The 24,859-nt window shown below is 36.9% G+C and overlaps 1 protein-coding gene across 5 annotated transcripts in view; it reads right to left on the bottom strand.

The window, feature by feature from the left end:
* Positions 1 to 6,987: 6,987 nt before the first annotated feature.
* Positions 6,988 to 24,859, bottom strand: part of LOC101214226 (B3 domain-containing transcription repressor VAL1) — a 31,159-nt gene continuing 13,287 nt past the window's right edge. For 4 of the 5 annotated variants that reach the window (XM_031883671.1, XM_031883669.1, XM_031883673.1 and 1 more), the window contains 12 exons: positions 23,164 to 23,843; positions 22,944 to 23,040; positions 22,646 to 22,820; positions 11,843 to 11,919; positions 11,666 to 11,750; positions 11,158 to 11,417; positions 10,964 to 11,013; positions 10,554 to 10,667; positions 10,384 to 10,451; positions 7,711 to 9,801; positions 7,500 to 7,603; positions 6,988 to 7,424 (listed from right to left, as the gene is read on the bottom strand). In XM_031883671.1, the coding sequence (XP_031739531.1) occupies positions 9,098 to 9,801; positions 10,384 to 10,451; positions 10,554 to 10,667; positions 10,964 to 11,013; positions 11,158 to 11,417; positions 11,666 to 11,750; positions 11,843 to 11,919; positions 22,646 to 22,820; positions 22,944 to 23,040; positions 23,164 to 23,843 (2,310 nt within the window). In that variant the 3' untranslated portion in view covers positions 6,988 to 7,424; positions 7,500 to 7,603; positions 7,711 to 9,097. Of the gene's footprint in view, positions 7,425 to 7,499; positions 7,604 to 7,710; positions 9,802 to 9,903; positions 10,071 to 10,383; positions 10,452 to 10,553; positions 10,668 to 10,963; positions 11,014 to 11,157; positions 11,418 to 11,665; positions 11,751 to 11,842; positions 11,920 to 22,645; positions 22,821 to 22,943; positions 23,041 to 23,163; positions 23,844 to 24,859 lie in introns of those variants that run through there. The other variant, XM_011651109.2, reaches the window with a different exon arrangement.

Here is a 24,859-nt window from a genome sequence, read left to right on the forward strand (position 1 = left end):
TCAAAAAAAAAAAAATGGAGATTGAGGTTGCCCACCAAATGAAACTTTAAATAATAATGATTTCTATAGTTTCTTTGTCAAATATAGTTTAAATTCATTGTTTAGAAATTTTCATATTGAATTGAAAACTCAAATGAGAGTGATACAAATTCAGGTAGTTTCTCTGACTTGAACGAGTTATCTTTGATTTCAGTCAAATAACAACTAAATTGAATTAATTTGATAAATATTTTAACTTTGTACTTATTCAATTTTATTTTACATTTGAAGAGTTATTAAGTCGAAAAACCACTTGATTCTTCATTTGTAGCATCTCATTCCAAATTGAGAAGTATTCTCCTTCTTTCTTTCTCTCATTCCTTTGGTGTTGAGTTGAGTTGAGTTTAGACCAAGTATGCAAAAGTTCTGTCACATTCGATTAGTTATAGAGTGAATAATTGTCTTTAGGACGTCACTAATCAGAAGTCTATCACAACTATATTTTAAGGTTATTCTAAGTCTTTGATTATTCTCATATTCAATTCTTGTTATATCATATGATTTACATTTGGTCTAAATCTTATATATCAAGTTATTGTTTTCAGTCGAGGTATAATTAACTTGTTAGCATATTCAAGTTTATATATATATTTATTTGCCCCAACAATAATTGACAAAATTTCATAAATAGTTCTTTTAGTTAGAATTTAATTTTATGTATTGAAAGGAAAATGGTCTCTACAATTACTTTGTTTAACTAGACCAATACACAATCTAGCATGCAACCCAAATGTATGTGCATATTTGTTTTTCAAATAAGATGGGCTAAGTAGTACATGATCAAATTGCACCCACAACCTACCCTAACCCACTGTGGTAGTATGAATTAAATTGAACACCCACACATATCTCTTTGAAACACTCGTAAGAGACTAAACACGTTTTTGGTTTTTGGTTTTTGGTTTTTTGTTTTTTGTTTTTTTGGTGGGAATTACCTTATTTGGTAGGAGTCAAACAAAATCTCATGTCTAAGTTTTTCTCCTATATTATTTATATGACAATTCTATATCATCTAACCCTTTAATTTTTATATTAAACACAACATAGCATAGCATGTTACCTAAGTGATCAAGTTAGGTTTTATTTTTTAATTAAAAACATACTTAATAAATATCAAAATTGCTCAAAGGGCTAGATCTCCATGGTAAGAAGAAGAGAAAAGCCAACAAGAACCTCCCAAATACCCTTCCCAACATTGGACGAAATCCACCTTCCTAGAGCATGGGATTGAATCCTATGTGATAGAATTAAAATCTCGAATTGGAAGCAATTTGAAAAATTGAAAAAGAAGCACATAATTATATGAAGAATTGTAAAAAACAGCAAGTTTGACAAAATATTTACCAAGCTATATCAAAATTTCAGATTCTATTGATAACAAACATTTGATAGTAAGTGATATCCTTTTATCATAGCCAATTTTTAAAAATGCCGCTAATTATATATTAAACATGCAAAGAACAAACAACGCATGTTATTTTAGGTCAAGTATCCAATTACATTTGAAAAATACATTTAAAGACTTCTTCATGAAATTCCTTCTTAATTTCTATGTTCTTCCCCTCTATTGGAAACGCCTCCACAAAGGGTCTTTAATGTTGTGTACCTAGGAAAAGAAAAAGGAAGAAGGTTAGTGGGAACCTCGTTCAAAAGATAAAAGAGAATTTGAAAAAAGTGAGTTATATGCACAGGGTTAACAAGATAAAAACACTTAACCTTATCTATTTGATATAGAGCCTGTTTAGGTTATTGATTGTATGTCAACTATATTGTTCAAGTCTTTTAGAAATAGTAGTTGATTTTATTTATTGGGTGGAGTTGTTCAAATATTAAGGCACAAAATGAAATAACAATTAATTTAATCATAATATAAAAAACTTGTTTATTTACAAACCTCAAGTTTTGGGTATAAAATCGGCTTCCACTTAATTTAAAGCTAGTGGTACTATACAATATAATAAAATTATAATGCAACACAATGAATTATGGCATATACTACTCATTTACATTTTCCACCTGTCTATGCAAGATGATGCTTATCTCATAGTTTTAGATCTGTTAAATGTAGGGTGAAATCGGGTTGGTTGGAAGACATTCTCAATCCAACCCATATTTTCGAGTTATTTGGGTTGACAACCGAACAACCCAAATTTAGTTTCTAACCCAACCCAACCCAATCTGTTGGGTTGAATTGGGTTGTCGAGTTGTATATATAATTTTTTTTAAAAAAAAATTCTCATTTTCTAATTTCTAATTATTATAAAAGTTTGTAATTGTTACATTTAAATTTTAAACATACATAATTCAAACTTTCATACAATAAATTCAAGATTTATATACCTTTAATTTGTTTTTTTATTAAAATAATATATATATATATTATATTAATTCAGGTTGGGTTGGGTTGAACCGAATTTTTCAACCCTCCAACCCGAGACCCAACCCAACCCGAAAAAATCAATTTTTTTTAACCCAACTCAACCCATATTTTAACATAACCCAACCCAATCCTTATAATATGGATTGGGTAGTTCGGGTTATTCGGGTTCAACCCATATTTGTACACCCCTAGTTAAATGGCTCTCAAACACTTTAGTCGTGAGAACCTATAAACATATCATCAACATTGTGCTCCAATATTATTTTCTTGACAATCTTGTCTTCTTGTTGTATGATCTCTTTAATCCAAACTCTAGTGGATAGTCCTGCTCTGATTGAATCTTGAACTAGTAGGTTCAAAGAAGATTTTAGTCTCGCTTTTTTTTACTGATTGAAAAGGGGAATTCAGGCCTTCCTTAGAAGTTCTTGCTCGATCTCAAGGATATAGTTCAAAGCCTTATTCCATGAGATCTAGAAGGACCAACCCATAGGCAAAAATAGATCGCACTAAGAATCAAGAAAGCGCTGAGAGAGTAAGGCTCAAAGAATTTGAGAGTGGTCCGTTCCGCAAAGCTGAGCTTTTCACGATACTTTTCATTGACGGTCTGCCTCCTTTTTAGTTTGTAATCATATTCTATTCAATAAAATCGTTATGGAGAAATTAAATTTTATAATCTTAAATCCAATAAACTAAATCCCGATGCTATTTTTGAGTAAACTTGAATTTTATGTGGACACATAAACGTGGATCAAGTTTGAGTATATAGACTAAATAGTCTATAGTATATGAATCATGGTTGGGCCCCTTATTTAGAGAAACTATGGATGTGACCCGCTTTGTAGTAAGTACAAATGAGGTGATCTTGAATCATTCATGTAGAGACATGAAAGTGGGGCATAAGTGTTTACATAAGACTAAACTATGAAATAGTCACTTTTACGTTATAACATCGTTTACTGTTTAAAACTACCTATCTCTATTATTGATGAACTATATAACTTAATCTTAATCTTGAGCTAATTATGAACTTCTGTTCACACGAGATTATCCTTAAATATGCATAGGTGAGGGCAGCTCATCAGCGTTGACCCAATAAGCTTTCCATTTCAAGAGTAAGATCGGGTGGATAGCTGGGGACATAGGATGCCAGACGAAATTCACTCATACCCGCTATAAGGTTAGTACGTAGGTTGTTCTCTTACGCACTGAATCCAAGTCTTGAACAAGGGCCATCACCCTCTCATTGGCCTAAGAGGGATTAAGTTTATAGGTTGGACCTTAAACCAATTGCTCAATTGTAAATTAGTGGGACTTAATGAGCAAGATGTAGTCTTGGGGTATAACGGTATTTTGACCCAGCTGGGGTTACGAACAACCTGGGAATGATTAACTTACTGATCATGGTTTTATCAAATTGACACAAATATATCTATAGTGAGGGGAGTGCAACTGCGAGACTTTAGTGGAATGACCCACGAGTTAACGAATGTTGATTAACTCGATCTAAAAGAGTTTAGCCAGCTAAATTTAAATCGTTGGAGCTCATGATCTATATGTCCATTAGTTTTCCCTGTCAGCTCATATGGAATAAACTTAGAAAGTGTGATGGAATAAGTCGAATTGTTCGAATTTGGAGAAGAAAGAGAAACCGACAAGTATATGTGATATAGTCGTCGATTTTCAAATTAGAAATAAAGTTTAATGTTTAAATGAGATTTAAATACTATAAATATGAATATGGATTCATACTAGGAAGCTCAAAATTGATGGAAATGATCAAAGTTGAAAAAGAGTAAATGTTTTTTACTTTGAAAAGTCAAACTTTGACCATCCTTATATTTAAATGTGATTTGAATTTTGAAAAAATGAACACTGATTCATGCTCAAGAGGTCGAAATTAGTCAAAACGGAAAAAATAATAAAAAGTCAAAATATTGACTTTTAATTTGAAAAGTCAAAGTTTGACTTTTGACTTGAAAGGTTAAATGACCATTTTACCCTTGAACTAAGTTAGTGGAAAAGTCCAACATTTTGTTGGATAATCCCACTAACACTTAGTGGGATATGTGGCTACATGAGATGTAGACACGTAACCCACTAAGTTCCACTAATTGTTAGTAGATTATTAGGTGTTGAAATTTTGCCAACTAATTACATGCAATTTTGTATGTAATTAGGTTATAAATAGGGTTGTTTTCATTTTGAATAAAAACTTTTCTTCTTTTCAAGTAATTTTAGAAATTACATTTTTATTACTCTCCAAAATCTCAACCAAACCTCTTCCTTCCAATTTCCATATATCTCCCTTAGTTTCTTCGCCAAATTGGGTCCCACAACCCGGTTCTAAGTCCAGAGATTAGCGGGTGAATTCTAGTGGTTGTTCCAGTTTGAGTAACGTGGGGAGAAATTGAGAATTTTGAAAAGCTACAAAGGCTTTTTTCTTTAAAACCCTAATTCTTTTAGCTTAGGACTGCATGTTAATTAGGTGCAATTAGGGTATTCTTTTGATCCGTTTTTTTCACTGTGTTTGTATGATTTCTATAAGGTAGTTTGCCACAACACCACCGTTATTGCAATAAAGTATTATTTAGAACTACTTCAAATCTGTTAAGAACCTCCTGAGGCAAACAACTTCACAAGCAGCTATATATGCAACTTCCATGTAACAGTCTATAATGCATCCTTATTTGATGCTTTGTCATACTTCATTTAGAGTTTATCTCATGATCAAATCCTTATTTTCATAACACAAGCATATAGTCTCTCATTCTCTAGAGATACTTGAGGATTGTTTTGATTGTAGTCCAGTGGTCAAATCATGGATTAGATTGATACCTACTGAAATCCTTACTGTATAGCATATAACAGACCTTGAACACAACATGACATACATACGATTGCTCGTAGCTGAAGCAAAAGAAATTTGTTTTATAACCTCAACTTTTTTAGATGTTTCAGGACATTACAAATCCTAGAAGGAAAATTAAATTTGAAAGAATTCTCGAATATCTGACTTCATCAATGCAAGATGTCTAACACAAGACTAATGTTTTATTCTTGTGATTTTTTACAATTTGAAACCTCGAAACAAACTATGTAACCAATTCTTAATCTTTCATTTGGAACTGAGTATATAACCAATTCTTAATGTTAGTTAAAAGATTATATCATTCTCATTGAGTGGTATATCATCCATATATAATTATAAGAAAAGCTAGAATGTCTTTGGTTAATTATTTTCTAGTGAACAAAAAGTTCATCAACATTTTGATTAAAACCACAAGATTGACTGCAGTGTCAAACCTCATATTCCAAGATCTAGAAACTTTTATTTTAATCCATAAATGGATCTTTCAAGCTAGCAAACCTTTTACTTTTTGACCTCGTTTAATGAATCCCTTGAGTTGTGTAACATCTTAGCAAATTCAAATTTAACAAATGATGACCCCACATTTTTTTGCTTCTTTTACAACCTAGCTACATCATCCTTGCTTGTCTCAAATGCTTCTAAGAATAAAAGTTGTCATCACTAACCAATATATATCATTTCAAACATATGTATCTATACAAAAAAATATACACTTTTTTTGTTACTCAATACTCCAAAATTAAGCATGCTTAACTTAGAGCAATTCTATGTTGAGTGAGCTTTTCGAAATTTTCTAGGATGCATGTGAGTGAGGAAAAAATATGTTGAAAGGACACATGTTGGTTATGGGAACAACTTTTACTCTTAAAAGTTTTCGAGACAAGCAAGTATAACATAGTAGGGTTATAGAGGACGTAGGAGAATAATGTCAAAGTCATTAGTTGTTGAATAATCAAAATTTCGAAACATGAACCTGAGGTGTTACAAGTTGACTCATGTAGATACTCTTCTCAAGATTGTCGTTTGGAAAAGTGTCTTGCTATCCATTTGTCATATTTCGTCATAATATGTGACAATAGACACAAAAATGCAAATTGATTTAATATGGTACCGAAAAAGAAAGTTTCCTTATAGTCAACTGCCTCTCTTTGGGTGTATTCCTTTGCCACCAATATTGTCTTAATTGTTTTCTAATTACTATTTTTTGATACACGATTTCTTTATCTTCAAAGTACACCACACATCAAATAATTTTTCCCAGTTACCATTGGTTTTTGAGGTCTTCTTAAAACTGGTCGATTGTACTTCGTCCCTTGGGAATTTATAATTAGACTTGTTTACTTTATATTGCTTGTTGACGATGTATACTTACACCCAACATGTTTGAGCCTATCACTTGCTATGTGGGAAAGAAACATGGCTATGAAATGCAAAGACACCAGTAGAATTGCCTATCATTCTTAACATTGCCTAAATAGGTTTCATTTGTGGAAAGGGTGGCTTATTAGGGTATGTCTTATTAAGGGTATTTAGACACTAGTAGAATTGAAATGCATTGAAATCCAAAAATTTTGGATCAAAGATTTTAACCCGATTTCATTTTTGTTTCACTCTCCATTCGACACAAATTCTCAATAATTCCCAGTTTTCACCTTTTACAACTTTATTTTTATTTCACTTCCCATTCGGACACAAATTCTCAATAATTCCCAGAATATCTTAAAACATTTTACGTGGTTGATAATACAAAGAACGTATTTGAGATTAAAACAAAGAGAATATAATAAGAAATTATGAAATTAGACTAAACGGGCATATGAGAGAGAAAATGGAAAAGGCTAAAAGGGTAAATGGTGGCGGTGAACCGGAGAGTGAGGGGACGAGGTGGACATGACGGCGAAACGAGAGCTGTAAATGGTGGAAACATCGACGCTGGTGGTGGTGGGTGCCCATGGGCTCTGACTTGGCGAGGTCATGCTTATGGAATTGGTTACGCCACCGCCGTACCCTCTCCTGTGCAGGGCTCTCTCCCCTTTCCGTCGAGGCCCTTTCTCCGCCCACTTGAGCTCTGCCTGCTTCACCGCACTTGAGTACCGCCAGCTGAAGCAACCCACATCTCCTGCTTTCCCTATGTATCTGTCAAATATCCGAATTAACACACATTCCTTCAGAACTACTACTACTGCTACTCGAGGTCGAGCGTTGAGTTACCTGTGGCTGAATTTTCTTCCCAGACACTGGATACACTTTCTTCCCTCAGTCATCTCCCCCATCCCTATTCTTACGCATTGCCGACAGTAAACTCTTCCACAGACCTGCCAAATTAAATACAAATAGCAATAGCCAATATATAACGTGTTTTAAGTGGAAGCCTTCTCGTTTTTGCTCTGTAAATATTGTTGAAATCAAGACTTATGCATACCAGGCAACGATGTCGGAAGATATAGATGTAGGTGGTGCAGTTGGTGCAGATATTGGAGTGAGGAATCCCAGGGCGGCGGCTACCCGCGGTAGCTCTATGATGATCATACATGGAACCAATACCGCCGATACGGCTTGCCTCCTCGTAGGCCGCACTGTACTCCAAAGCTGGCCTCAACCCACCCACATGCTCATGCTGCGACTTCGGATGGCTTTGAATGTCGCCGGCAGTGGCATGCAGCGGGCCACCAGTTCCATCCACCTGCGCACTCGGATGAAGGCTGATTTTAGCATCGGGGCGGGAGTGTTGGTTGGCCGCTTGCAGAGCTCTGTTGAAGTCTAGGCTGGGGAGTTTGTTTAATGGTGTAGTCTCCTTATCTCCTGGGATCGGGATCGGGATTGGGATTGGAATTGATGGGTTGGCTCTTCTCTTTTCGAAAGAGGAGTTGGGTTGAAGATTCACATCGGTGAGATGTCGAAACGTTAGATTAACCGAATCGTCTGGCACCCCCTCGTAAAGTGCTTCAAGCTCCAGTCTTGCCTTTCTAAACCCACCATCATCCATGGCATGTTAGATTCCAATACTTCAAAGGGCTGTTTTATAAATCATAACGATTGGCTCTTTGGATTAAAGACAAAAAAACTGGCCGGTATTTGCCTTTTTCTTCTACTCCAACGACATAAAATATATTTATAATCTCGATCTTATCGATAGATAATAATGAATAAAGAAACTAATGATACTTTATTTGGTTATAACTCACAATGAAAGCTAACGATGGATAAGGTCAATAAACAATACTTGAGCTTCTTCAAAGTAGTAATAATAATAATAATAATAACAATAATAATAAATGAAATGAAATGAAATAAACAATGCTTGAGCCTAGGAATCTTCTCAGAACACTCGGCCAAGACAGAAAGAGATCCTCGGCCGGACTTCTAAAAAAATCTCAAAATCCACTCGTCTCTGTCGTTTACCTGATGTTTGAAAATCAACCTGCATCTCTTTCAAAGTTGGTCAACTAATCTGGCCCTAGGAGGGTGAAGCCCATGCTTTCTTTCCAATTCCAATAAGAGAAACTGCAATTTTAATGATACGTTACGTCATTCGCTCAGGAGCTTTAGCTTACAATAGATCATGGATCATGTCTCTCTTGCAAACAACTTTTGCAATTGAAAGTATCCAAAAACAAGTCCTTTATATCACTGGTAGACTTCACAAGCTGTGTCATATATTGATGAACTCTTAGGAAAAACGAAGAGCGAGAAGTGAGGCTGAATGAACTACGAACGTGTGTTTCAGTCTATATTATTTATATACCAGGTGAGTAAAAAAGAAACTGACAAATCAACAAAAACAAAAAAACAAAACAAAGCAAAAAATCTCAATGGTGCTCTTTGCATCCATCACTTGTGCTCTCGTGACCTGATCCATGATACACTTCCCCAGACAAGCGTCTCTCACTTTCCACGCTACTTGGTTGACTGGACTGCTGCTCACTCGTGACGCTGGAGACGCCAATTTGCTTTGAATAGCTATCTACAGGTTGGCTAGCAGCCTCAACAAGACTCATCGTGCTTAATCCTGCTCCCTCTAGTTCCATATCCTCACGGTCTGGGTGGCAGTTCAAGTCAATTTGACCACTGCTATTCGCAGCCTCCTCATCTTTTATCCTGCTCTGGCTTCCTTCGTTCTCTGAATAGTTTGTTTGCAGAGACGTACCCCTCAGTGTTCCACTCATTCCTGTTTCATCGAGTTGTGGATTTCTATCCTTGAGCAAAGGTTCCACTTCACGTTCTGATTGGCGTTTCTTCTTCCGTAGCATAAGTGTTTTAAAACGGCGTTTTACAGTCAAGCAGACATTGCATGTGCATGTAGATTTATGCTTCCCCTTCCCACTTGGAGGCTGAATGCACACGATGCAAGTGCATCCTGGTCGGTGCCGGGGATGCCTGGTCGTCGTACCTGATTCCTGCAAGTCAGCTATACTATCACCCAGAACAGCAGCACTAGCCAGTGCATCCAAACCAGAAGGCTCGAGTTCCTGTATAGACTTCTGGCTCTTCACAATTTTCCGTTTCTTAAAATCTGGAATATAAAGTGCATACAAAGAATCAGGCTCAACATAATACATTTACCAACAGACATTTTATTTTCAAGACAGCCCAATGAAGTGCAATGTCGAATTACAAAAGTAACGTCATGGTTGATATTGTTATGACAACAATTCTACTGATTTCCAATGAATTGGATGTCGAGGATTATCTGTGTTAAGACTATCAGGCTCTCGATGTCTTGCATCTGAACTTTTATAATCAAGTCAGTCATCTGAGGCGTTCGCTCTTGACAAACTCCAGCTACAGGAAATACACAGGACAGAGATTTCATCTAGCTTTTGAGCAATGTCTACATTCATGTGCCGGTATGGCTAAATATAGTATAAAAATGCACTGCAGCATTTTATTATATTGAAATGTATGAATACAATCTTCTTCATATTCCTTGCCCAAATATAGATGAGATCATCTAAATGCAACCAGATGCCATATTTCACCACCCATCTAGGCATGTTAGCATTACAAAATATGTTCCTGATCAATTATTTAGGAATGTCCCCTAATTATAACGCGCTAAAAGGTTGTATGGATGACTACAAGGCTTGGTTGGTACCTTTACTCGCTCTTAGGAGATTCTCCTGTTCCTTTGTGCTGATCTCTTCTGGTGCAGAACATGTACATCTTGAATACAAGGTTCAAAGAGTCATATTATCTCCTTCTAAGTCATGGTGATTACAAAGCCTATAAACCGTGGGAAAGAGAACAACCAGACAAATATCGCACCTGCTCAAATCCCAAACATTATCTGAACAACTCCACTTTGGAGGGAGAAGAACGTCCACAGGCAACCTCCGCCATTTTGAGCAATCATCACACTGAGCCCATTGTTTCTGTTCCCTGGATTATTTCAGTCTAGTCAGAATAAGAACTCAACACTAAAAAAGAACCCCAAGTGAGCAACATAATTCAATTTTTAAATGACATTCACGAATGGCTAGAGTTCATTGAAGCTAGATTGAGATTCAACTTTGAGCTACAGACTTCATGAGAATAACAAATTTTCAATACTATGACAGTAACACTTGATGACCTGAATAAGCCTAATGAAAAGTTTATAAGCCGAATTTTGAATGAGTATGAGGGTACTCAACACTTCAATCACTCAAATATAAAATCTTGAACATAAACATTACCCAGTTGGTCGGGCAGTGAAGATAGTCCTCTTGCCAAAAACTGGAGGTTCCTGAATGATTTTACATTTATAATAAAATCAGTGGCATAATGATCATAAATCATTTATAGACAAATAAACACGAAGAAGCCTCGGGTTTCAAAAGACAAATAAGCACAACGAAGCCTTAGTTTCAAAAAAGAACAGAACACCTACATCATACTCTTCAAATTCATGGTCATCAATAGTGACAATGGTGGGGTTTGCACTTGGTGGTGGACGGAGTAGATCTTGAGCTTCTTCCCAAGTGAGTCTCAACTCCAGAGCATCTTCACTATGCATGAGCAACCTTTTACTTTTAGACCCAATGTTTCGAGCCCCTTTCTTTTCCATGGTTAATATTGGTTGTTGTCCTGAAACATGATTTGACATCCCCCCAAAATTTTCACTTTTGTGCAAACTAGTATCTCCTCCAGCTACAACAAAAAGAGTCCCAGAATGAATACCGGAGATTGCATTCCATGAAAAATACAAGGGGTTTGTTCCCCCAATCTTCGTAAATTCATTATCGTAAGAGTTGGCGGTTTATGTGATGATATTTCTTTTGGTCAACTAAGTTGTTAGCTCTGGGTTCGATACTGTCTTTTAGTTGATCCACTCAACAATGTATAGAGATAGTAAATGATTTTGTTTCCTGAATAAAAACGAAGGGCCATGAACCAACCTCTTGAAGGCAAATTCTGAAAGACCCTAGAGAATGAGGCGTCACCCGAATGAGAGCCATTAGAAAGTGTAGGAATCTTGGCATCCTGTTTACTTCACCTTTTCATCAATCCACTAACAAAAATAGTGCAATGACAAGGAGATGCAAATATTATCGATAATGAGTGAAAAACTTAACCTGTACATCAGTAGAATTAGTTGCTTTTCGAAATCCCATGACTAATTGGCCTCCAGGATCTATCCGACTGAAAGTGACTGCATTGCAAAAATGAAATTTGATAAGAATGAAATTGGCCCTCCTAAAAATTTTAGATATTTACAGCTCCAAGTCACATACAAATTTGAATCCAAAGTTACAAACCAATAAAAAATGCAAAACAAAAGTTTCTAAGCAAATGGTTTAACACTTTTATTACAAATAATAAGTTGTAAATAAGGGTGTAAATTTTTCCCGGGACAAAATCTAAGTTTCAAAGCGGATGGCATAAAGAAACTTCCTTTCCTCTCTTGAATTAGCAGAAACTTATAGTTTGGCTAATGTGCCCATGACTGACTGACACATGTCACTTGGGTACTCCGACACTTGTTCACTGACAATATCCCTTGTTAGTGAAATAAATATGTTAGACACTCGTTGGGTCCAACATTTGTTGGATCATTCATGAATCACTTGTTAGGTATACTAAATCAACAAATACATACAGAAAAAACTAATAAAATTTGAGAAACATTGAGAACAAAATAAATCAAACTAATTTTTTAAACACATGCATAAACACATCAACTTTAAATTTTCTTGTATAAAAAAGACATTTTGATAAATGTATCTTTACCATGTCAGTGTCTTAAATTTAAAAAAACTGTGTTATCGTGACCGTGTCTCATATCCGTGCTTCTTCGATTCTCAACCTTGAACCTAATCATTTGACCCTGATTTCTCATAATATGGTTTAACCTACGAACCAAGTTCCCTGGATAACTTACTATAGGAGGAATTTCGGAAAGAAAGTTGGGTCCCTACTGCTGGCTCTGATCCAAGATTCTAAACCAACACGAGATCAAGGTATGACTAATTATATTGATTCATATGTTGATAGTAAAATGGTTGAGAATGACCGGTACGATATAGTTGTTCCTGAAGATATGGGCAGAAAAGAAAATGTTGATGAGATTGAGCTCATGGAAGAAACTGCATGTGATGAGGATGAGGCTAAACAGGATCATTTAGGTAATCTTGATGAGTATATCCATCTCTCGATATACCTATTGCTATGTGAAAAAGTACTAGGTCTTGCACGTAGCATTCCATCTGTGAATATATCTTTTACGAGAACTACTGAAAGGAGAGACAAAGAGCATACATCAATTTACGTGAAAACCCAAGTACCGGGAAAAAAACCACGATTGTTTGTTGTTATTATTTTCTAATGAATAAATCAATAGGTACAAGAGAGAATAAATAGAGAATACAATTAAATAAAAAAGGAAAAGATTTAGAAAATAAGAAAGACATTTCCGTAATCTTTCCATAATTATTCTAGGATTCTAATAAGGAAAATATCTAGAACAAAGGAAAGAATTCCAACACTCCCCCTCAAGTTGGGATGTAAATATCAATGAGGCCCAACTTGCTAACACAAAAATCGAAGTTTGGTATGAGAAGCCCCTTGGTAAGAACATCAGCAACCTGTTGACTCGAAGGGATGTACGAAATGCATATGCTCCCAGTGTCAAGTCTTTCTTTGATGAAATGCAAATCAATCCCAACATATTTAGTTCTATCATGTTGAACAGGGTTATTAGCAATACTAATAGCGGCTTTATTATCACAGAAAAGCTTTAATGGTGTCTCATATTCCTGATGAAGATCTGACAAGACTTTCTGAAGCCAAATTTCCTCACACATTCCCAAACTCATAGCTCTGTATTCGGCCTCAGCGCTGCTCCTGGCCACAACATTTTGCTTCTTACTCCTCCGAGTTACAAGATTGCTCCAAACAAAGGTACAATAACCGAAAGTAGACTTTCTGTCAACAACAGATCCTGCCCAATCCGAGTCGGTATATGTTTCGATGGTTTTTTTGTCTGTTTCTCTAAACATCAGCCCTTTACCAAGTGTTTTCAAGTATCTCAAAATTCTGTAGACAACTTCCATGTGTTTCTCACAAGGAGCTTGCATAAACTGGCTGACAACACTCACAACAAAGGAAATATCAAGAACGGGTATGGGATAAGTAAATCAATTTACCCACAAGGCGCTGATATTGTTCTTTATCAACTGGAACTTGATCATCAAAGTTTCTAAGTTTACAATTGAATTCAATAGGAGTATCAACAAGACAACATCCCAACATACTTGTCTCGGTTAGCAAATCATGGGTGTATTTTCTCTAAGACACGGAGATACTTTCTTTAGATCTGGCCACCTCCATTCCAAGGAAATATTTCAGATTTCCCAAATCATTAATCTCAAATTCATCACCCATTCTCTGCTTTAGTTGACTAATTTCTGCCTGATCATCTCCAATCAAAACAATATCATCCACAAACTATTAGAACAACAATCTTCCCTGTCTTGGAAACCTTTGTAAATAAAGTATGATCAGAGTGCCCCTGACTGTATCCTTGAAACTTGACAAAGGTAGTGAACCTGTCAAATATGCTCTGGGAGACTGTTTCAAACCTATTAAACCACCAATTCATCCAAAAGCTTAAGCTGGTGGTTGAAGGCAAATTTAATTATATATCACCAACACTCCCCCTCACTTGTGGGCTTGAAATATCTGAAAGGCCCAACAAGTGGAAATTGATTTTAATTGGGGAGGAAACGACAATGCAGGGGCTTGAACACAGGACCTCCCTGAACCACCTGCTCTGATACCATATTAAACCACCAATTCATCCAAAAGCTTAAGCTGGTGGTTGAAGGCAAATTTAATTATATATCACCAACAAAACCATATAGGGATTTCTGGAGTTTACACACATGCGGACCAAACTGGGCTTCAAATCCAAGCGGGGTGCTCATATAGACTTCCTCCACAAGGTCTCCATTCAAAAAAGCATTCTTAACATCCCGCTGGTATAGAGGTCAGTCTTTGTTCACAACAACAGATAGGAGGACTCTAATAGTATTCAACTTAACAACTAGAGAAAAAGTTTCTGAATAGTCAATACCATAGGTTTGAGTAATTCCCTTTGCAACTAATCTTGCCTTGTGTTTGTCAAGAGTACCATATGCTTTGTATTTGAGAGAGAACACCCGTTTGCATCCCACAGTTTTATATCCCTTGGGTAGAGTACAAATTTCCCAAGTACTATTCTTTTCAAGAGCTTTCATCTCTTCCATGACAACATTCTTCCATTCAGGATACTCTAAAGCAGTGTAGATATTTTTCGGTATTATGGTAGAATCTAGGCTTGCTGTGAAAGCTCTGAACTGTGGAGAGAGATTATCATAGGAAACATAGTTGCAAATGGGGTGTTTAGTACAAGACCTGATACCTTTTCTTAGAGCAATGGGAATGTCAAGAGAGGGATCATACTCATCAAGTTTTCCTGTATGACCTTGTTCAGCTTCATTATTACCAGTTTCTGTCCTGACCTTAATCTCATCACCACTATTCTTTTCTTCCACATTTTCGAGAACAATAATATCAGACATGTCATTCTCACTTATTGTATTATTAGTACAAGGTTCAATAGGATTTTCCATACCTTGATCTCGAGGAGGTTCAGAGTCTTGTACTGGAGTCGGCGGCTGACTAGTAGCAGACCTGATTTCCTTTCTAAGATTCCTCCTGTAATACGTTTTCCAGGTAACTTGGTTTGTGGGTAGGACTATGGGATGAGGATCGATGTCAGACACGATACTCAGAGCAGGTTCGATAAATTTAAAGGTGTTGTTAGACTCTTCACTCACACTCTCCCCTTGAAGATGGCTAACGGAAAAGTAAGGTTGGTCTTCACATAAAGTAACATCCATAGTGACAAAGTATTTCCTGGACGGCGGGTGAAAACATTTATAACCACGCTGGTGAAGGGGATACCAAACAAACACATATACCTGAGCACGAGGGATAAATTTGGTCTGATTAGGGCCAAAATTATGGACATAAGCGGTACACCCAAATACACCAAAAGGAACCTCAGAAACAAGACGAGTAGAGAGGTAGGACTCCTTAAGACAATCTAAGGGAATCTGAAGGTGGAGAATACGAAGACATTCTATTGATTAAATGAGCTGTTGTAAGAATAACATCTCTCCACGAGTATGAAGAAAGGGAAGTTGATAGCAAAGGAAACGGGCTACTTCCAGAAGGTGACGGTTTTTTCGCTCGGCCACTCCATTTTGTTGAGGAGTATAGGTGTATGAGTTTTGGTGAACAATCCCCTTAGAGGCTAAAAATTTACTAAGGTTATGATTTTGGAATTCCTGGCCAATATCACTCCGAAGAATAGCAATTTTTTGATGAAATTGTGTGTTTCAATGGTGTGATAGAAATTTTGAAAAATAGAAGAGACCTCCGGTTTATCGATGATAAGGTAGACTCAGGTAAGACGGGTATGATCATCTGTGAAAGTTACAAACCACCGTTTCCCAGATGAGGTGGTGGCCTTGGAGGGGCCCCAAACGTCACTATAGATAAGGGTAAACGGTTGTGTGGGTTTATATGGTTGTGAAGGAAAAGAAACCCGATGTTGTTTTGCCTGAATGCACACATCACAAGATAACGAGGAGACATCAATTTTAGGAAAAAGATGGGGAAACAAATACTTCATATAAGTAAAGTTCGAATGACCCAACCAAAAATGTCACAACATAAAGTCATGTTCAGACGTGCTAAAATAGGAAGATAGTAAACTAGTCCTAGAGATACTACTACCAGAGGTTTCATCATCAAGGATGTAAAGTCCCCTGCTATGCCGTGCAGTGCCAATCGTGCTTCCCGAACTCAAGTTCTGAAAACAAATAGATTCAGGTAAGAAAGTGGCTTTACAGTGCAGTTCACGGGTGATCTTACTGATAGATAACAAATTGTAAGAAAGCTTAGGCACATGCAAAACATTCTGGAGAGAAACCATCAAGGAGAAGTATTTGTCCTTTTCTAGCGATTGGGGCTAAAGAGCCATCTGCTATCCTGATTTTCTCATTACCGACACAGGGTGTATAGGAGACAAAGTGCTCCGAAGAACCTGTCAGGTGATCTGTGGTCCCCCGAGTCCAAAATCCAGGGATTATTCCCATCAACACTAGTAAGATCAAGGGACTGATGCATATCTGACTGAGAGCATGAGAAACAGTTGTTGCCATTTAACTTTTCTGCTGAAAGATGATGCACTCAAGACTGAGCCATTGTATTAGTCACATAAGGAGAGGGTAAATGAGGGAATGAGTTTACCGGATTCTTAGAATACGTACAAAAATATTGGATGTCGTCCCTAAGGTAGCCTCAAGTGTTGCTATATGATGTTGAAGCTCTTCCAGTTGCTATTGAGTACTCCCGACGAAGCTTGCACGTTACGGTTAGAATGTGCCGAAGATTTACCAACCTCAAATGTTGAGTGAATTTGAGAATTCTTAACATCGGGATGATAGCTAGGCTCAGTGGGTGGTTGGACATACAAATTTGACGGCAGAAGTGGTGGTGGCCGATCAGAATAAGGAGGCAGAACATAAATCGAGACGTGGGGAGCAATATAGGCCGCGGATGAAGAAAAGGGTTGGACAGATGGGATGGCCGACACCGTCTGAGGAGGAAAAATCGACGCGTGCAACTCCGACGGTGGCGCGTGCGGCTGGTTCGGCGGTGCGGACGACTGCATAACTGACGAAAATTTATTTTTGAACATTTTCTGTAGCCAGGAACCATTTGTCTGTGGCAGCACTTATCCTAGCATTGACAGCAGAGGCGACAACGACACTAAAACTGGTGGCTGTCTTTTTGTTTTCCAGGGTTTCTAAGGTGTGTTCATTGTCCCGCTCTGATACCATATTGAAAGGAGAGATAAAAAGCACACACCAATTTACGTGAAAACCCAAGTACCGAGAGAAAAACCACGATTGCTTGTTGTTATTATTTTCTAATGAATAAAACAATAGATACAAAAGAGAATAAATAGAGTATACAATGGAATAAAAAAAAAAAAGATTTAGGAAATAAGGAAAACATTCCCATAATCTTTCCATAATTATTCTAGGATTCTAACAAGGAAAATATCTAGAAGAAAGGAAAGAATTCCAACAAGAACCTATCACCCTAATTCAAAGTTTTTACCGCCCGTCTTGACTCAATAACAATACCTAAGAATATCCACATTGCCTTGGAGTGTCTTGAGTGGAAAATTGCAATCATGGAAGAGATAAGAGCCCTTGAAAAGAACAAAGACTTTGGAGCTCTTTTGATGTAATTCAAAGTTAGATTTGGACCCTTTTTTTATCCCAGAATTCAATCTGCCATTCTCAATAGGAGAATGGTTATTTATAGATATGAGTGATAGTTATAGTTAGTTGTTTTGGTGTAATTAATCAGTTATTGTAACTGATTAGTTTGAAGAAAACAGAAAAACAACTAATACCAGAAAAACAACTAATACCTAATTGTAACAACAAATACCAGAAAAACAACTAATACCTAATTGTAACAACAAATACCAGAAAAACAACTAATACCTAATTGTGCTGTTATCATGACTGTGTAATTGCATCATCTTTGCTCTCCCCAAGGGGCATCAAACTGTGGGATGTAAACATGTTTACATTCAAGTACAAAGCAGATGAAACTCTAGACAAACACAAAGGCCAAACTAGTTGCAAAAGGGTTTACTCGAACTTATGGGGTTGACTACTTTGAGAGCTTCTCTTCTTGTTGCAAAGTTAAACAACGTTAGGATCCTTTTGTCTGTTGTTGTGAATAAAGATTAGCCCCTATATTGACTAGATGTTATGTATGCATTCTTGAATGGAGATTTAGAAGAGGAAGTCTATATGAGCCCTTAGGCTTTAAAGTCTAGTTTGACCATCGAGTTTGCAAGTTCCAAAAATCTTTGTGTGGGTTGAAACAGCCCTCGAGAGCATGGTTTGACAGGTTTACACCTTCGTCAAGTCCCAAGGGTATAATCAGGGGCACTCTAATCACACTATTTACAAAAGTCTTCAAGGATGGGAAGATTGTTGTGTTGATTGTCTACATTGAAGATATTGTGTTATCAGGAGATGACACAGTTGAAATCGTCCAACTAAAAAAGAAGATGGGGGATGAATTTGAGATTAAAGACTTGGGAATCTAAAGTATTTCTTTGGGATGGAAGTAGCCCGATCGAAAGAAGGTATTTCTGTATCTCAAAGGAAGTACACTCTTGATTTGTTGACTGAAACAAGTATAATGGGAAGCCGAACTACTGATATGCCCATCGAGTTCAATGCTAAACTGGGAAATTCAATTGATAAAGTTCCAATTGATAAAGAAAAATATCAGTGTCTGGTGGGGACATTGATCAACTTATCTCACACTAGACCAGATATCTCTTATATGTACGTACCGTTGGACAGTTCATGTAGGCTCCTTACGAGGAAAACATGGATGCAATTAATAAACTTTCGAGGTATTTGAAAACAACTCCTAGTAAAGGGTTAAAGTTTAGGAAGACTGTGATAGATACCTACATTTAGATAGGGCTAAGGGTAGGGCTAAGGGTAGTTAGTTATATAAGGAAGTTAGATGGTTATAAATAGGGAGGTGGGGAGGGAAGAAGGGCATGGAGATTTTGGAGAGATATTGGGCAGCAACATTCCTTGAAAGAGAGGAAGGGCAGAGGGTTAGGATTCTTTTACTTGACTGTTCTTTTATATTGTAATTTTTGTTGAAGGTATCAATAAAATAGAAACACTATATCAGTGTTCTATCAAATTGGTATCAAAGCACGTTCATCCTAGAAAAGCGATCAGAGCACGTTCATCCTGGAAAAGCGATCGGAGTACGTTCATCTTAGAAAGGTAGACTATCGAAAATAGTGCAAAGTATCGAAGAATGATTAGAGATTTACGAACAGGAGATGCTTGGGATAAAAAAAGAGGTAAGCAAGATACCGGTGATCGAAGAAACTTTGAGATCCTTGGCAAAGAAAGTTGATCATATGGGGATTCTACTTGAAATGATCGAGAAGGAAGGAAAAGGAGAGAAATCAAAGAAGATTCAATAATGAAATATATTGAAGACGAGATTTGTGAGAGATCTACGACGTGCAAAATAGAAGATCCATTCAGCCGAATAAAGATGAGTGAGAATAAGGTAAAGCAAGGTGAAGAACCCATACTTGAAATAATTGAGGAATCGAAAACGTGCAACACGATTATTGAGCGCTTAGAGGATCAAACCGAGAAACCATAACATATTCAGTACATCGAAAGCTTGGTGAAGAAAAAAATTGCAATCAGTATAGGAAGAACAACATCAGCAAGTCAAGTGTTAATGACGGACAATACAGTCAAAGGAAGAAATATACTGTTGAAAGTGTTGGTGATATATAATTAAATTTGCCTTCAACCACAAGCTTAAGCTTTTGGATGAATTGGTGGTTTAATAGAAAGAAATCAAGATTGAAGAACGAATGAAGAAGATATGAGTAATCCAAACGAATTACCAATGTTTGGCGCAATAAGGTTCGAAAGGACATTAGATTGGTCTCAATCGAAGGTGAGTGAAGAACTTTTCTGCCGACGAAATTCAGCAATCAAATGGGAAACAATCATAGAAGGTCGGCAAGAAATAACGGTGAGTGAAGAAAAGTTGTTGCTTAAGGAAACAGAAACTGGTTGGTTGTGATGGAGAATGAAGAAGTCGGAAGTTATCTATTCGCGATGGGAAAAGAAAAAGCCGAAGTCGGCAGTCGTCTGAATGCGAAGGAGAAAGAAAAAGTCGACAAGTGGATGGAAAAAGAAGACGGCGGCATTCGTCTGGATGTGAAGGAAGAAAACACGGCAAACGATGATCTACGGTGGTCTGAAGAGTTGATCGGGAAGATGGGAGAATCTCGTGAAGAAGATGAAGTTGCACAGGTAAAGATGCCAATAGTGATAGGAGAGAAGAATAGAGCAAGAGAAATAAACCCTAAAATCTTGGGCTTTATTTTTTCCAGTGGGCGTCAACTTTGTTATATGGACTTCGACTTCTGATAAATGGACTTCAACTTTTGATAAATGAACTTCAACTTGTTATAAATATACCAGTGGAGGTCCATTATTGTGTAGTTGAAGTGGGTGGAGATTTTCAAGAATGGGAGAGACGAAAAACGTGCCTAAAAATGGGGAAAGAAAGATTCAGTATTAATGGGTTGGAGGAAGAATATTTCGGGCTATGGGCTGAAAGCAATGGATCTAATTTTTTTAACCTGAAGAGAATTTCTTTTTCAAACTTGATGAGCATATCACTGAGAAGAGTTGTAATTAAAATTTTAAAAAAAAAAAAGAAGGGGAGGGTTAATTTTATGATCATATTTGTAAGCACACCTTGAGGACAAGGTGTTTTTGAAGGCCCAGGTAATGATAGATACCTACATTTAGATAGGGCTAAGGGTAGTTAATTATATAAGGCAGTTAGATGGTTATAATTAGGGAGGTGGGGAGGGAAGAAGGGCATGAAGATTTTGGTGAGATATTGGGCTGCAACATTCCTTGAAAGAGAGGAAGGGCAGATGGTTAGGATTCTTACTTGTTTCTTCTTTATATTGTAATTTCTGTTGAAGGTATCAATAAAATAGAAACACTACATCAGTGTTCTATCAGATTGATAGAAGGTGCATTGAGGCCTATACTAATTTTAACTGGGTAAGATCTATTGTTGATAAAAAATCCACCGCTAGGTACTGTACTTCTGTGTGGGCAATCTCATAACTTAGAGGAGTAAGAAGCAAGGGATTGTGGCTAGAAGCAGTGCTGAAGCTGGGTACAAGGCTATGAGTTTGAAAATATGTGAGAAGGTTTGGCTACAAAAGGATTTATAAGATCTTGAGGGGTGGTTTTAGAATTAGTAGGCTTGTTGTGTGTTAAAAGCCTAAGGGTAGTTCTGTAATTTATGCTACCGTATTTATTCTTTCCTTTTTTATTTAGGCTCTTGTTGCATAGTAATTTTCCCCTCTTGAATTCTTTGTTGCATAAGAAAATAATAAGAAAACTCTCTACTGTGGTTTTTCTCCCTATACTAGATTTCCACATAAATCTGTGTGTTAGTTCTTTGTCGTTACTTTCAATAGGCAATAAAGTAGGAAAGCAGTAATTCATTCTATAAATATCCTTGGTGCTCGGAGGGTTACTCGAGTCTTTCGTTTTTGTACTCGTTTCATTCCTTGATGGTCCAACTAATAAATAGTAATGTAATGTTTGGACAGTTAGTGTCTATTCTACATAACTATGGAATCTTAGATGGATAAGATACCCAATTAGATTTAGATAATTGTAATCGTTTATGTTATGGGGTTTACACTCAAAATCACTATTCAAATTTGAGTGAAGAAAGATTTTTTATGGAAACGAATCAACACCACCACAAGTACCTTCATATTAAACTGAGTGGGGTTCAACAATAGGTTTGAGTCAATGATTGGAGAACTTCCTTGAAGAGCAGATACCTTATTCAAACCTATAGGTATAAGAAGAGAACTTGTTGAGAATGAGTCTCAGGCTGACAAATGAGTAAGTGCGTGCAAGTTTTTCTTTTCTTTTAAATATATAGAGTAGAGTAGATAGGATATTAGAACATTTGGGTATGCTTTTGGACCCTTTTTGACAACACTTTAACAAGCTAAACACATTTTTCCTCACATTTGGTTGTTGAACAAAAACAAAAGATCTTAAAGAAAACACTTCTCGAAACTTCAAGAGCATTAGGTGAGTGTTTCCCTCCAAAGTACTTCTTTCAAAAGCATTACTCTTAAGAAGATTTCCAACATCATCGTACACCTTGAGGTATAATAGAAAGATTACCAGTATCACCAGCTCTTAATTGCATGGATTGTATGCAAGGGGTAACGCCCTCCAGAACATACATTCTGCTGTTGTTGTTAGGCCAAAATCTGAACTGAAACGTCCATTCATTCCCCTTCACATCTTGAACCTTAACAGGAAGACCTTCTGATTGAGAGATAGGGGGGAAATATGCCTGCAGTGCAATTCAAGGAGCTACATAAGACCAGGGAATACCCCAATCAAATAAATGCAATGTGAAAAGTGAAAACAGAAAACATAAAGAGGCGATCAAAGAAGGAGAAGAAGCAATTCTTACTTCAGCACATGCTTTTGGCAGAACCAAACGACCAATCCGACCAGCATCACTAGCACTCAGCACCTTTTCAAAGAGTGGAACAATAGTAGAGTTCAAACTTAAAACAGGTTAAGGTACATTATAAATTTGAGTAGATAAGTGAAAGCAACGAACATTTACACAAGCAGATTCCATCAAGACAACTAATGAACAACAACAAAACTGAAAATAAAAAGGATACTCTCCAGATAATTGTTCTAGCTCTTGGTCCGTAATCCTTGGCCAGTATCTTGGAAGAAGTTGATTCTTACCTCGACCTTCAGCAGGTGGCCGAGCAATACGCACCAGAGGAGCCATTCCCTTTCTTGCTTCAGAATTAACCGTGGTCCCAGTTTTTATGAGCTTGGGAAATATTGGACGAGATCTTTGGCCTTGTTGAAATGGCAGAATGCTCTTTTCATCCTCGTGAGCAGCACTTCCTGGACAGGGTACCACAAAATTCGGTGTACCTAATGGAACTCCCAAAGTTATACTTAGTGATGGCTGAGTTAAGGATTCTTTCATATCTTTTAGTTCTAAGTGTGGTCTGCTAGTATCTAGTTTGGAGTACGTAAATGACCCAACAGATGGTTGGCAATTAACAGGTATTTTATTCATATTAAAAAAGCTCGATCCAACTTCCCCAAATGGATTCCTGAGATTTTCTCCTCTGTTTTGTGTAGGAGATGCACTTCTGTCAACTCTTTGAGATTGCTGAAAGTGGTCGGGTTCATTTGCCTCCATGATGTTACACAACTGTAAAAGCTTTTCCTCGTTAATTCCATTTCCAACCACTTGATCCTTAACAGAAGCAGGTCGCAAAAGGCCAACATTTCCACCTGTCACTGCATCAAAGCCATTAGAGATTTCATCTCTCCGGATCTGCAATAAAAAGAAATAGAGCTCCATATGAATCCATCTTGAACTTATTATATGAAAAGAGTAATGAAATAATATGTACAAGCCTAACTGTAGCCTGAATGAGTACTTGTTGAACCCATTTAAACGAACATAAACAATTCCTGTTTTTATTGAAAAAAAACTTTCATTGATAAAAATGAAAAAATATAAGGACATACAAAAAAAACAAGCCCATCAAAACACCTCAACTAAAGAATGGGGTTCCAAGTAAGTAAAATGTTATTGGGTGAATCAGAACAAAAAAATTTCAAAACTGAAGCCTAAAGGGACACATGAAATCTAACTCCGCAATTATTCCTCTCACAAATAACCCATAGCACCCCACACACCCTTTCAAACCACCAAAAATGACCTTTGTCTCTAAAAGGCAGGTGGAGGAGGAACTCCGCAATCACAGCACAAACGTCATGATGGCTGGCTAACAAGACCTCAAACTCTTGCAAAAAATAACTGCACACCATTGGACATAAGTATTGAAGGAGTACCTTGAGCACACCATTGCACAACCCCAATACAAAATAGGAAAAATACAATTAAGGAAAATATAAATACACAAACATTAACAATAAAAGAAACAATCAACACTCCCCCCAAGCTAGGTTGAAAGATATCATCTATAGCCAGCTTGTCAATTAAGTAATTGAATTGCCACTTTGGAAGACCTGTAGTTAACACATCTATGATTTGTTCTGTTGTAGGAAGATAAAGGATGCATATCATTCCTTGATCATTCTTCTCCTTTATATGAAGTGTTTATCAACTTCAATATGTTTTGTGTTATCGTGAAGGACTGGATTGTGGGCAACGGAAATTGTTGTCTCGTTGTCACAATAAATGTGCATAGGCATTGTCTAAGAGAATCTCAATTCTTCCAATAGTCTTCTTATCCACATGCTCTCACAAATACCGTGGGCTAAAGCCCTAAATTCTACTTCTGCACTACTTCTGACAATCACACTCTATTCTTTACTTCACCA

This window comes from Cucumis sativus, chromosome 1, assembly GCF_000004075.3.
Source record: "Cucumis sativus cultivar 9930 chromosome 1, Cucumber_9930_V3, whole genome shotgun sequence".
Lineage (NCBI taxonomy): Eukaryota > Viridiplantae > Streptophyta > Magnoliopsida > Cucurbitales > Cucurbitaceae > Cucumis > Cucumis sativus.